Source organism: Oscarella lobularis, chromosome 7, assembly GCF_947507565.1.
Source record: "Oscarella lobularis chromosome 7, ooOscLobu1.1, whole genome shotgun sequence".
Classification (NCBI taxonomy): domain Eukaryota; kingdom Metazoa; phylum Porifera; class Homoscleromorpha; order Homosclerophorida; family Oscarellidae; genus Oscarella; species Oscarella lobularis.
In genome coordinates, this window is record NC_089181.1 from 792,158 (window position 1) to 803,107 (window position 10,950).

At 49.2% G+C, this 10,950-nt stretch overlaps 2 protein-coding genes across 2 annotated transcripts; one reads left to right on the forward strand and one right to left on the reverse strand.

Annotated features, from left to right (window-relative positions):
• Positions 1-97: 97 nt before the first annotated feature.
• On the forward strand, positions 98-834 carry LOC136189677 (cdc42 homolog). Its single transcript, XM_065977703.1, has 2 exons — positions 98-232; positions 290-834. The coding sequence occupies exons 1-2, from the start codon at positions 109-111 to the stop codon at positions 748-750; spliced, it is 585 nt and encodes a 194-aa protein (XP_065833775.1). The 5' UTR covers positions 98-108; the 3' UTR covers positions 751-834.
• A 106-nt stretch (positions 835-940) lies between these two features.
• LOC136189676 (E3 ubiquitin-protein ligase HECTD1-like) lies at positions 941-10,939 on the reverse strand. Its single transcript, XM_065977702.1, has 40 exons — positions 10,863-10,939; positions 10,716-10,804; positions 10,501-10,659; positions 10,206-10,440; positions 9,629-10,147; positions 9,517-9,575; positions 9,248-9,465; positions 9,113-9,189; positions 8,964-9,062; positions 8,773-8,896; positions 8,147-8,711; positions 7,956-8,085; positions 7,266-7,898; positions 7,124-7,214; positions 6,862-7,064; positions 6,621-6,802; positions 6,451-6,562; positions 6,267-6,401; positions 6,066-6,217; positions 5,871-6,014; positions 5,729-5,809; positions 5,572-5,670; positions 5,288-5,510; positions 5,113-5,227; positions 4,664-5,059; positions 4,414-4,598; positions 4,202-4,358; positions 4,055-4,146; positions 3,859-3,989; positions 3,749-3,806; positions 3,511-3,693; positions 3,293-3,449; positions 3,154-3,227; positions 2,965-3,092; positions 2,694-2,904; positions 2,507-2,638; positions 1,836-2,449; positions 1,691-1,769; positions 1,541-1,634; positions 941-1,484 (listed from the first exon to the last, which is right to left on the reverse strand). Exons 3-40 carry the CDS (start codon positions 10,638-10,640, stop codon positions 1,051-1,053), a joined length of 7,461 nt encoding a protein of 2,486 aa, XP_065833774.1. The 5' UTR covers positions 10,641-10,659; positions 10,716-10,804; positions 10,863-10,939; the 3' UTR covers positions 941-1,050.
• Positions 10,940-10,950: the final 11 nt, after the last annotated feature.

Consider the following 10,950-nt stretch of genomic DNA (forward strand, 5'->3'; position numbering starts at 1 on the left):
TGGGGCGTCTGTTTCTATTTTTAACTGCTTGTCGTCATCACCACGTGCGCAGGTATATAGGTGGCATTTCCAATGCCATCGTTCAGTACACCTTAAACATACCTACTTATGGAGACAATCAAGTGCGTCGTAGTTGGTGACGGAGCCGTTGGAAAGACGTCGCTGCTGATGAGCTACGCAACAAATAAGTTTCCTACGGATTACGTGCCGACTGTGTTTGACAATTATGCAGGTGGCTTCTTTTCCGTTGACACACAGTGGAAATATCCTAATCTTGATTTTTTTGCAGTAAATGTGACTATTGATGGTGAACCGTTCAAATTGGGACTGTTCGACACTGCTGGTCAGGAAGACTACGATCGACTGAGACCCCTATCGTATCCACTCACAGACGTCTTTATCGTTTGCTTTTCTGTCATGAATCCATCATCGCTGATTAATCTCCGTGATAAGTGGGTGCCTGAAATTCAGCACTACGTTCCCGCTGCTCCATTCATAGTCGTCGCTACTCAGTCGGATGCACGCGACGACTATAGAGCGGTTGAGAGTCTCAAGAAGCATAAGCTTAAGCCAGTTGCTACAGAAGAAGGCCAAAAAACGGCGAAGCAACTCAAAGCGGCGGCGTTTGTTGAGTGTTCAGCTCTCACTCAGAGAAACCTCAAAGACGTTTTTGACTCGGCAATTGTAGCCGTTTTGAATCCGCCAGAGGAGACGACAAAAATGAGACGAAAGAGATGCAAGATATTGTGACCACATTTTGTACCGTGCAGTTCTATCAAAGATACAATTGATGCTGCAGGCGGCATTTTTAGACAATAAATATTAAGATCCTTATACCTCTCGTTTCTTAAGCGAATTTCGTACAGAGGCTCGCTGCCTTTGTTTGGTGAAGGACCGGCAGGCATAAAACTGCTTAGCTTCGCGGAATAAGGAGACAAAGCAAAATTAATAATCTCTGCTACCATTAATCTGCTGCCTCATACATATAGAAAGAGTGACTCAAACCCTAACACAAGAAGAATAAACTGTACACGTATACTTTGACTGTCTTTAATTCAAATGAAAGCCCTTCTCATTGGTCGCAGCCATCAATTTCTCCTTGAGCTCCTCGGCCGAATCGTACTCCGGCAATTTAAGATAGTGAACGCACGTGTTGACGGACGGCAACGTTCCCGCGTGCTCTCGATCTTTCTTAACGACGGTAAGCCGCGGGTGGAGATTGGCGAGACCACCGGGAGGCAATGACGAGCAGCCAGTCGTGAACTGAAGAAAGGAACGACGTTCGTGGGAATCGAGCGATGTCATGACGTCGACGAAATGCTGATATCCACGGCTTTCTTTTGTGTATCCGTTTTTCGGTTCTGTGAAGCGTAGGACATCGTTTCGCGTCCAATCGGGCGCGTGTTCGCCGCGCAGCATCAGCGAAATTTCTTCTGCAGTGAAACTGCGAAGTTTTTCCATTGGAAAAACAACGTTGAATCCGTCTGAAAGTAATCACACACTAATCGTTACGCGCACTGTACTATGGACTAAACCTTACCACGAAATGCATTCATCTGACTTTCTATGCCAGTGTCAAGGCAAAAATCGGTCACCAAATCAACAAATTCGGAGGCGTTCGACAGCGTAAGGGGCTGCACAAAGAAAACCCCAAAAATGGGAAACCTCACGAACAAACAAAAATACGTACAGTGTTCTCTGCCCCCGGTTTAAGCGGATAATCTGAATAGCCATAAATTTTCGACGACGGATTAAACTGAAAGTCAAGACTAGGAAAAGATACGAAAGATTATAAATCCGCTTAAATAATCGATCATAATCAAATAATAGCTCACCACAAGTCGTCAAGCATTACCGTGCCACTGCCGTCCCCTGAATCAGGGACAGCCAACCTCAGCCCAGCAACTCTCTTTTCCTTCTCCTCTTGGCCAATTGTCTCGTCAACCATAATTTCTTCCCTCTTCGACGACAATTTTTTCAGCTCAAGCACAAACTTACCACGATGTGGATCGACTTCAACAAAGTCCTCGTCCGTAAGAACGGACGAAAACCAATTCCTTCGGAGCCGCCAGGAACTAGGACCAGTCTTGCCCGTCGGCGACGCTAAATCGACAGGATTCGCCGCTGCCGTCTCATTCGAAGGACTCTTTATCGCCTGAACGGTCTCTTCCTTCACTTCTTTTGTGCGAGAAAGCGACGGAGTCTTGACGCCGTCTTCTTTGCCACTGACGACGCCCCCCGTGGACATCATTTTAAACATAGGATGGGAAAAGGGAATGTTGACGAGACGGTTGTCTTGAAGGCAACGAGCTACGAACGTGCCGAGAAAGCGAAATAGGCGAACGAGCCGATGAATGGACTGGTGCGACTGGGGAAACGGCGAAGGAAAGAGACCGCTCTCCCGTTGAACGTAGTAGCCGCGAGGGCGTAACCCTCGGCCAAGGTCAAGCTAAGACACGGTCATCAGTCCGCCGGATAGAAAAAAAGCCTTTTCTTTTTCACTTACTTCGCGCTCAGCGACACAATCGTCATCACAAATCCACAGGCCCAAGTCGCGACGTTGCAGTCCTGCGGCAACAAGAGCAAAGAACTCCAGAGTCGGTCCAAGTCCAGTTCCTTCCTCGTCTAGAAATTCCACCTAGATTGGGGTAAGAGATGAGAGGAGAACACCATCAAAGAGCTGTGCTGCGCACTTCTAGTATGCTCTTCCGTGGCCCGTGGAGTCGCATAACGTTGAACGCCCAATCAAGCAGTTTTCCGTCGTCACTGGAACGCGGCACAACGACGCGCTCGTGCTTCAGCCGCCCCATGCGGTACTCGTTCGCCTCTTCGCCGCGACGAGCGGTTACCTGTCGACCTGGCGGCGCACCGCCGTCTCTAAGGCTCTGAAGCCACACTATTGCCCTGCAAAGTAAAAAAAAGACTAGGCTTCGTAAAATGTACACATTTTTAAAAGCTGCTTACCTTGACACACCGAAGCTCGTCGCAGCAAAATACTGCGCCCGAGTCTCATACGGAAACAAGAGGGGATGGTTCAACATCAAGTGGGTGCACCAGTCAGGTAGAGCATCACTAGTCAGTACAAGAGGTTCCTGCAATCGCAATCAATAGGAAAACGGTTTGCTAGTACACGGCACGAAGTTCAAGTCGTACCTGTATCTGGTGTAGAACTTTGTTGGATAGTTTCTTGCTGTAGAACTCGGACATGGAAACGTCAAAAGAATGAACTATTAGAAAAAAAATATATCTATCTATCTTGTGAGGGTGAATCGAAATGATTTCGCCTTCGTACCCTTCCCGTCGCTTGGCTCTCCCTCAGACTGTGATAGGTTGCGTAGCAATTCGAGTAAATTCAGCGCGTTTTCAGCCTCTTCCTTCCACTGGCCTTGTTCCTGTTTGCCCGTCGGACCAGCACTTACAAGTCGCGCTTTAGATGAACGACAAAAATCCTTAATCGAAACAAAAAGTAAAATGCAAAATTCGGTGTGAAATTAGCCGCGCAATGTGTACTTTGTATGCTGACGTCAACTGGTGACAATTCTTGTTTTTTCGAATGCTTCTCGGCAAACCGATCAGCTTCCATTTCTTGAGCCAGCTGGGATTGGCTGACTGCTGTAAGTACGTAATCAATTCAGATTTCGGAAGGCGTTTCGTGCCCAAGTGCTTCTCAACAAAGCCGAGAGGCCATTTCCCCTAATACAACACGCGATAAATAAAGAAATGAACATCGCATTCTCATTAAACTGACAATTGCCGTATTCGCTTCAAAAGTATCACCATCTCCAGTCAGCCCACAGTACGTCAGTCTACAAAGAAAAGAATCTCAACAGAAGATTTTTCTAATACGCTATAGTATACGTGTAGATGGGCTCCCAGATCTGTCGCAGCTTGTCCGGCTTGGGATTAGCGACATCCGAGAGGAAGACGTTCTGTACAAAGCGGAACAACGGTGCGTCGGACTCACAGAGCACTTCTTCACATATTGACCCCTGAAGAGTAGAGAAGAGCGAGGTGAGCACAGGAACATACAGTAATAAATGAAAAATGATCGCACCTTTTCCGCAGACTGAAAACGCAATTTCAGACCGAGATTAACCTGAGACGCACTACACTGACGAGAATCCGGAAAATCGGAGTCGGGAGCATCTACAACGAAAACGTCAAAAGACTGGGGTAGTACACTTTAGTGAAGTGTGCATGCCTGGAGGTGGCACGGACAGATCTTGAGTTTGCGGCAAATTGGTTCGGCCCGGACGAGGATCAAAAGCCGGCAACAAAGCGTGAAACTGACGTTTCAATACGAAGTCGTCATCCCACTTTCGCTTTCCCGTCATAAGCACGTTCTCATCTTCGTCGTCCTAAAGACTCGAAATATAGTCTACAAGGCTACACAGATGGATTAATATGACTGACGTCGTCATAATTTTCCTGTTCATCGTCTTCATTGCCAAAGTCGTCATCGTCGTCCTCCAAATCCTCGTCCTCTTCGTCGTCGTCGTTGACGGGTTCGCAAACGTCGTCGCACTCGACGCCTCTCAATTCGCCAAGAAGCTGAGCTACGGTATCCCTATCCAAACCCAACATGTCGGCAACGGATCCTGAGTACACAAACAAAAAAAAATTAGACCCTTCTTTTCCGTTTTATACCCTACAAATGACTGACTTGCTGCCGAAGCGTCGTCTACTCCTGTCGACGATGACGAACTCGTCGGCGGCTTGACCATTCTACCTTCGTCGCCGCTTTTTTCCTTTCCGTCCGCGGCCTCGTTTCTCTCGTCTTGGCTCCGTTTTCCCCGAAGTGCCGCTGCGAGTAGTTCGTGCACGGCTGTTCGCATACGTCCTTCATCGCCGCCGTTTCCGGTTCGGGCCTGAGTCGACGAAGGAGCCGCCGCCGCTGCTGACGACGACGACGACGACGACGACGAAGAAGACGATGATGACGAAGACGACGGCTTGGCATTCGCCAGCTCTGGCGGTGCCAGCTTGAGATCGTATTTTCCCTCCGCTCCCATTCGATACGAATTGGCTCCGCTGTGATCCCACGAAACATCGACCCAGCCTACAGCGCAAAAAATGAGAGAAAAACTCGCGAAAAAAACCAGCTCAATTCACCGTTGTGCAGCTCGCCAGTAATCGTTCCAGCTCCTGGCGGACTTCCGTCCTGATCTCTCCATTTCCAATCAATGCCACGCACAACGCGAGCGCCAACAACAAACTGACTCTTCACCTTCAACGCATAATTTTTCTTCTACTTTCCTGTACTATCTGTCAACTTTTTTTGTCTCACCTGCTGTTTTAGAGTCTTTCTTTGCCGTCGTAGAGCAACTTCCATCTCGCGCGCAGCCTTACCCAATTGATCCGTGCACACCTTCGTCACCGACCCGTACACCTCGAATCCGGATAGAGACAGATAGTGAGTCTGATTGCTCGAATTCTTCCCGGTGACTTTGATTCGAACGTGGCGCCATCCATCTTCGGACGGTGGGTCCAAAGTCCACGTACCTGTTGATCTGCAGATGCGAGTGCGTACGCGGTCAACAACAGATCGCGTTTAAAACTCTCTCAATATACCCAGGATCATTCAACGTTCCATCGTTGACATGTTCGCGAATTGTGACCCACTGCTGCCCGTCTTTGGATAACTGAAATTGCCAATTGCGCAGCGCTGATCTGTTTTCGCGAAGAAAAGGCTATAATTGCTAGTAAAAGTTGGAAAGCTAATTTCTACCTTCCGTATCCTCGTGCGTGCCGAAGCGAATAGGCGGTAGGCACGAATATGATGCCCATATCGATTGCAAGCCACGCGTTTCTGTAAGACACAGAGGCGAATAAAGAACGAATTTCTTGTCTCTGCTGCTCGCTGCACTTACTGGTCGTCGCTTGTGTGGCAATTCTTTGGCGACGAGTCGCGGCTAAGGATGTCTTCGACTCGCCCGTACGGAAGCGTCCGACCCTCCGACGAGCTGATCACAACGAGACAGTAAGTGCCAGGATTCACCCACTCACTCTCCGTTCTATTCGAGACTTGGAGTAAGAAAATCTATGATCGTAAGACTATTTATTACTTCGCATTCGTGCCGATCCAGTAGATGATCCCATTTTCGTCGAAATCGGCCGTGTGCTTGAAGACCAAAGACGACCTGTTTTCCTCGACTTCCCGAAGTTTCTTGGCAAAAGTGAACGCCGTACGATCATAGTCATACCACTGCTTGGCCACCTAAAAGAAGCGAGATAACCGACGCGATTTTTCGAAGCTAACGACTTGCCATTTTAAGGAGATGCCTGCGAAGCATGCCGACAGTAGCCAACGGTTCTATCTTGATGGTGCGTCCGGTGTAGTCAATAAGGCCGCCGCAATCAGAAGACATTTCAAGTCGAAAGCGAAAACGCCGAGTGAGAGCCTGCACGAGAAGAATAGCACGACATAGGCGAACATCCACTGCGTCCTACCTGCATTCCAAAACTGTAGCCAGGACTGTCATACTGATACACGGGATACTTTTCCGTCGACTCCAAAACGGAAATGAGATTCTTCACAAGCCCAATTGCTGGTGTATTCGAGCTAAAAACAAAGAAGTCGATCGGTTTTCAGAAAACAATTTCTACAACTGTGCTCTTGCCTCGACGCATTCGACTCGTGAAATGCCAACAAAAAAGCCGCCTTGTGTTCGTTAGAATTGTGCGAGAGATACGACAGAAGAGCGGGTACGAGACTGCTAGTTTGAATTTCGAAAGGCGAAAGAGTCTTTTCGCCAACAAATAGGCCCGCTAGTCGTTTCAGCGATTCGACGCGAGATTCGCTCTAAAGAAGCAAAGCATTCCTAGGCATTTTTTTCCAAATTGATTCCTAGGTGCGTTCACCGTTTCGTCACTGCTCGCGCCGATTTTTTCAACGATCTCCTGCAACTCCTGCATCGCCGGTCGCGTTTGCGCCGATGCAGCAGCAAAATATTTGCCGACGATTTCTGATCCTAGACGCTCGATTTTCTGCTTTACCGTCTCCGCTTTCGACAACGATCGTCTGCCTTTCTTTGACCCCACTTCAATAAGCGAAAATTCGTTTCCTAAAAACGCGCGGCAACGCTAGCCACGGGCACTTTAATCATTTCCTCCCCCGGCAAACCTAAAGTCGTGGTAGCAGTGTATGTTCGTCGTGAACGACGGTTCGACTCAAAAATAAATCCGGTGAGATCTTCTTTAAGAATTGTGGCTTGCTAGATGCAGAATGAAAAAAAGAACGCGCGAGAACACATCAAAGACCTTACGTGATAACCGGTCGAGTTTCGAATTTCCAGTTCGCCCTCTTTAACGCTATGAAACGACCAGTTTCCAACGACGATTTTGAAACCCGAATCGACTCCCGAAAGAACGGGCTGACTTTGCAGTCCAAAAGACGCCGAAGATAGAAGCGAAAGACTTCGCGCTCGATGCAACTTCTCGACGAACTCCTTGGCAGCGTCCACCGATTCCGACCCCGTCTCGGGACTGCCGCTCGAGTACATCGTCGCCATTTTTCCGTCGACGAGAAAGCGAAACCAGCCGTTGCTGCCGCACGACAATTCCAAGGCGCAGTGCTCGTTCCACAAGTAGACGCAGTCTCGACCGCGAACTAGGTTCCAGTTGCGCCAGTGGTACGGTTTTCCCAGCGAAAAGTCTCGCGCATCGGGTAAGGCCAACGTCTGCAGAGACGATCCCTTAGCGCTACTTTCGGCGCTTTCGTCTTTATCGGTTTCGTTTCCGCCGCTGCTGTCGCTCGTTTTCCTCGGCGGATGCCCCGCTAGGCTATTGATCCGCTGCATGACACCGAGACGAGCGAAGTGATCAATAAATTCGTCGGCGGATTTGCACATGAGGTCTTTGACGCACTGGAGAGCTAACAAGTGACCGTCATTGTCTTCCTATATACGCGCAAAGGAAATGAAGAGAAATAAAGAGCGAGTTTCTTCAACTTGTACCTCGACGTCGAGAATAGCACTGATCACTTCGATCAGTTCCGAGGCGAAGTTTGACAGGTGGGCCATGTCGTCCAGCTGCGACTTGGATGCATAATGAATCATTTTGCGAAACAAACTCAAAGAGGCTTTTCTACACAAAAACCCCAGCACAATCGGGCGTTTTCGACCCTCAGAAAGCGCAACGAACTTACTTTACTGTCGGCAACATTGTGACGCGGTGCAATCGAACCAGTTCCGGCAAAAGTCGTCGAACGTAGACCGGCGCCATTTCGGAATCGCCATTGTAATCGGGAGGAAGACTCGTTTCCTTTTCTTCTTCTTCTCCTGTATCTTTTCTTTCGCTTTCGTCTCCAATTGCTCTCGCCGATTCGGGTTCGACCATCTCTGGTCTCTCCCCCTCGCTCTCGTCCAGCTTCTCTTTTCTTTCCTCGGATGTCTGTCCTTCATCTTTCTTCATCAAAGTACTCTCGTTTTCAGTTTTTGTTTCCGCTTCGGTTGTGGGTGTGCCTATGTCTTCATTTTCTCCTCGGCTCTTTTTGTCGGCTGCCTCCTCTTTCTTTTTTTCCATTATTACTGGTTCTTCTGATTTTATGGTCCCTTCGGCGGCATCGTCAGAATTAGAGACTTTGCTGCTACTTCCAGCCTCCTCCTCTCCTTCGTCCTTTTCGCCGTGAAATTCGTCCGCAGACGACTCATCATCGTCGTCGTCATCCTCATCACTTGAAGGCCCAAGAACAGTAGACACCATCCACTCCTCTAAAAAATGTTTCTAGATGTACTAGCAGTTGACCAGTATATCCTGTCTCGCGAACGGTACCTGGTGTCTGCAAAATTTCGGCCACTTGCCTATGTCCGTCATCGTTTCTTTCTCGAGCTCTCTCAAGAGGAGTTTTACCGTCTTCGTCTCTCAAGTCGGGATTAGCACCGTGTCGAAGCAAACACTGCGCAAAAGAAGGAAAAAAATTCCCGTAGAAGACAAAGTAAGCAAGCGTGCACCAGTCGACTGACTTTAGCTATTTCTGGTCTTCCAAAACACGCTGCGTAATGAAGCGACGACGACTTCTGCCCGCGATTTACATCGGCACCTCGGTCACACAAGTACAACGCCTAAACATCATTCTCGCTCTTCTGCATCTAATTTTATGTCCAAATCCTACCATGTCCAACGTTCCAAAAGCTGAAGCCCAATTGAGCAGAGTCTGACCCACATCATCCGTAAAATTTACATCAAAACCTAAACAAAAAACACAATGATTTTTTTTTCGAAAAGACTGATGATCGACGCCACTTGCCTAATAATTCAATGGCTTCAATAAGCGTTCCCATGTCTGAATTTCTTATAGCATCGATGACTTGCCGGTGAAACCGTTCCGGTCCGCTCCCGTCGAGTCGACCCGAAGACATGTTGTGATTGTACGAGGCGCGACTAGGATTTTTCGGCAAAGCGCGTCGTCCCTCAAACAGCAACAAGAGCAGCAAATCAATGAACCGCATCGCATCCAAACAACACCTAACGGTAAAAGAATAATATAGGAAAGCACTAGAGAGACCAATAGCGCACCTCTCGTCGCCCCACAACGCTCCTTCTAAGCCGTCAGGCAACGAAGATCTCAACATAGACTAAAAAAATGCAAAATCAAAGACGTCGTATATGAACAATAAATACGACTTACGTGAGACACAGGCGGCGATCCTCTGCACAAAATAGACAACAAGCTAATGCTAAGCGTAACAGACGACCGACCGGACTCGGTTACTGTCGTCGCCACCGCGGCAGCCGCGTGCGATCCGCTCGCTCTATCACCCGCCGTTCCCGTCGATCCGCTCGCGTCGACTCGCGCCGCCGTAAGCCGCTGAATCAAATCGTCGACGAGACCGCCGTCGGCAATAGGAGCGGGATCCAATCCGCGACGCATGAACCCGTCGGCGAGCGTCGCAATGCATCGCAACGAGCTCTCCTTCACCTGTCCGTCGTCGTGACGCAGGAGCGTCGACAGCGACTCGACGTAGACGGCCATCTTCTTATCCGTCGGTTCGACTCGACCGCACTGCCGACTGACGACGTTCATCGCCGAGTGGAGCGTGTCGCGGTGAATTGACATGCCGTTGTCGCGAACGAAGAGCAGAGTCGCGACGAGTCCGCCCGACTCGAACACGGCGTACGCGTCGCGAGACGAAACCAATTCTAGAACCTAAGGAAGAATATTCCTCGATCTCAATCTCCCCATGGGGGGGGGGATCGGATCCTGCCTTTATGCACTGTTCAGCGAGATCGCGACTGACTCGCGTCGTCATGTCGGCGGCTTCGAGACGAGCGCAAAATGCCTTGATGGCACCGTCGACGCCGACGACTCGCCGCGCGCATTCGCCCGACACGTCCAAGTAGTAGGTAATGGCTCGCGCCGTCACTTCGAGAACGTTGTACGGAGCGCGTTCGTCGAGGAACACCTTGCAAAGGGCCGGCAGAAAGGTGCGCGGCGGGCAGCTGCGTGAAAAAAAATCAAAATTCAAAATTTGTAAAATATGCGGTTTCTTTTTTTCTTGCCTTTCGAAGCATCGATCGACGTTGTCGGACATCAGGAGGACCATGCACAATTGCTCTAAGGCGATCAGCTGCATTTCGCGTTCGTCGCTCTGGTCCATGAGGAGCCATTCGAGAAGCGTTCCCGGATCGACGTCCGCCATTTCTTCGACTCTATAATTCCTAGAGAGAACGGTTCGCACTCTTGTCGTGAAGATCGATGACTTCTGTGTGAGTACTTAGACTGAATTTACGCAGGAGATGGCTTCGAAGGAGCGCTTTCGAATTGCGGAAAAACGCAACGACTTCCTTCTCACCCGAATAGGCCCTATAACGCCTCTTCTCATCATTAACCCAGTATAAGAACGAATCGTTAATTCACCAACCTTCAGCAGCCTGAGCTAAACACAAACTCGAGGTGCCAGACTTCGTTTTTGGCAAAAGGCACGATGGTGCCTAGACGGATTCTGCGCA

What these genes read in the sequence shown, in the direction of transcription:
- LOC136189676 (XM_065977702.1), bottom strand. Translation starts at nt 10,640, where the DNA reads ATGGCGGACGTCGATCCGGGAACGCTTCTCGAATGGCTCCTCATGGAC. An exon ending in GATCGCCGCCTGTGTCTCAC is followed by an intron (nt 9,576 to 9,628) that starts GTAAGTCGTATT and finishes GCATTTTTTTAG; the next exon opens with TCTATGTTGAGATCTTCGTT. An exon ending in GGAACGTTGAATGATCCTGG is followed by an intron (nt 5,511 to 5,571) that starts GTATATTGAGAG and finishes TCGCATCTGCAG; the next exon opens with ATCAACAGGTACGTGGACTT.
- LOC136189677 (XM_065977703.1), top strand. Translation starts at nt 109, where the DNA reads ATGGAGACAATCAAGTGCGTCGTAGTTGGTGACGGAGCCGTTGGAAAG. An exon ending in TGTGTTTGACAATTATGCAG is followed by an intron (nt 233 to 289) that starts GTGGCTTCTTTT and finishes ATTTTTTTGCAG; the next exon opens with TAAATGTGACTATTGATGGT.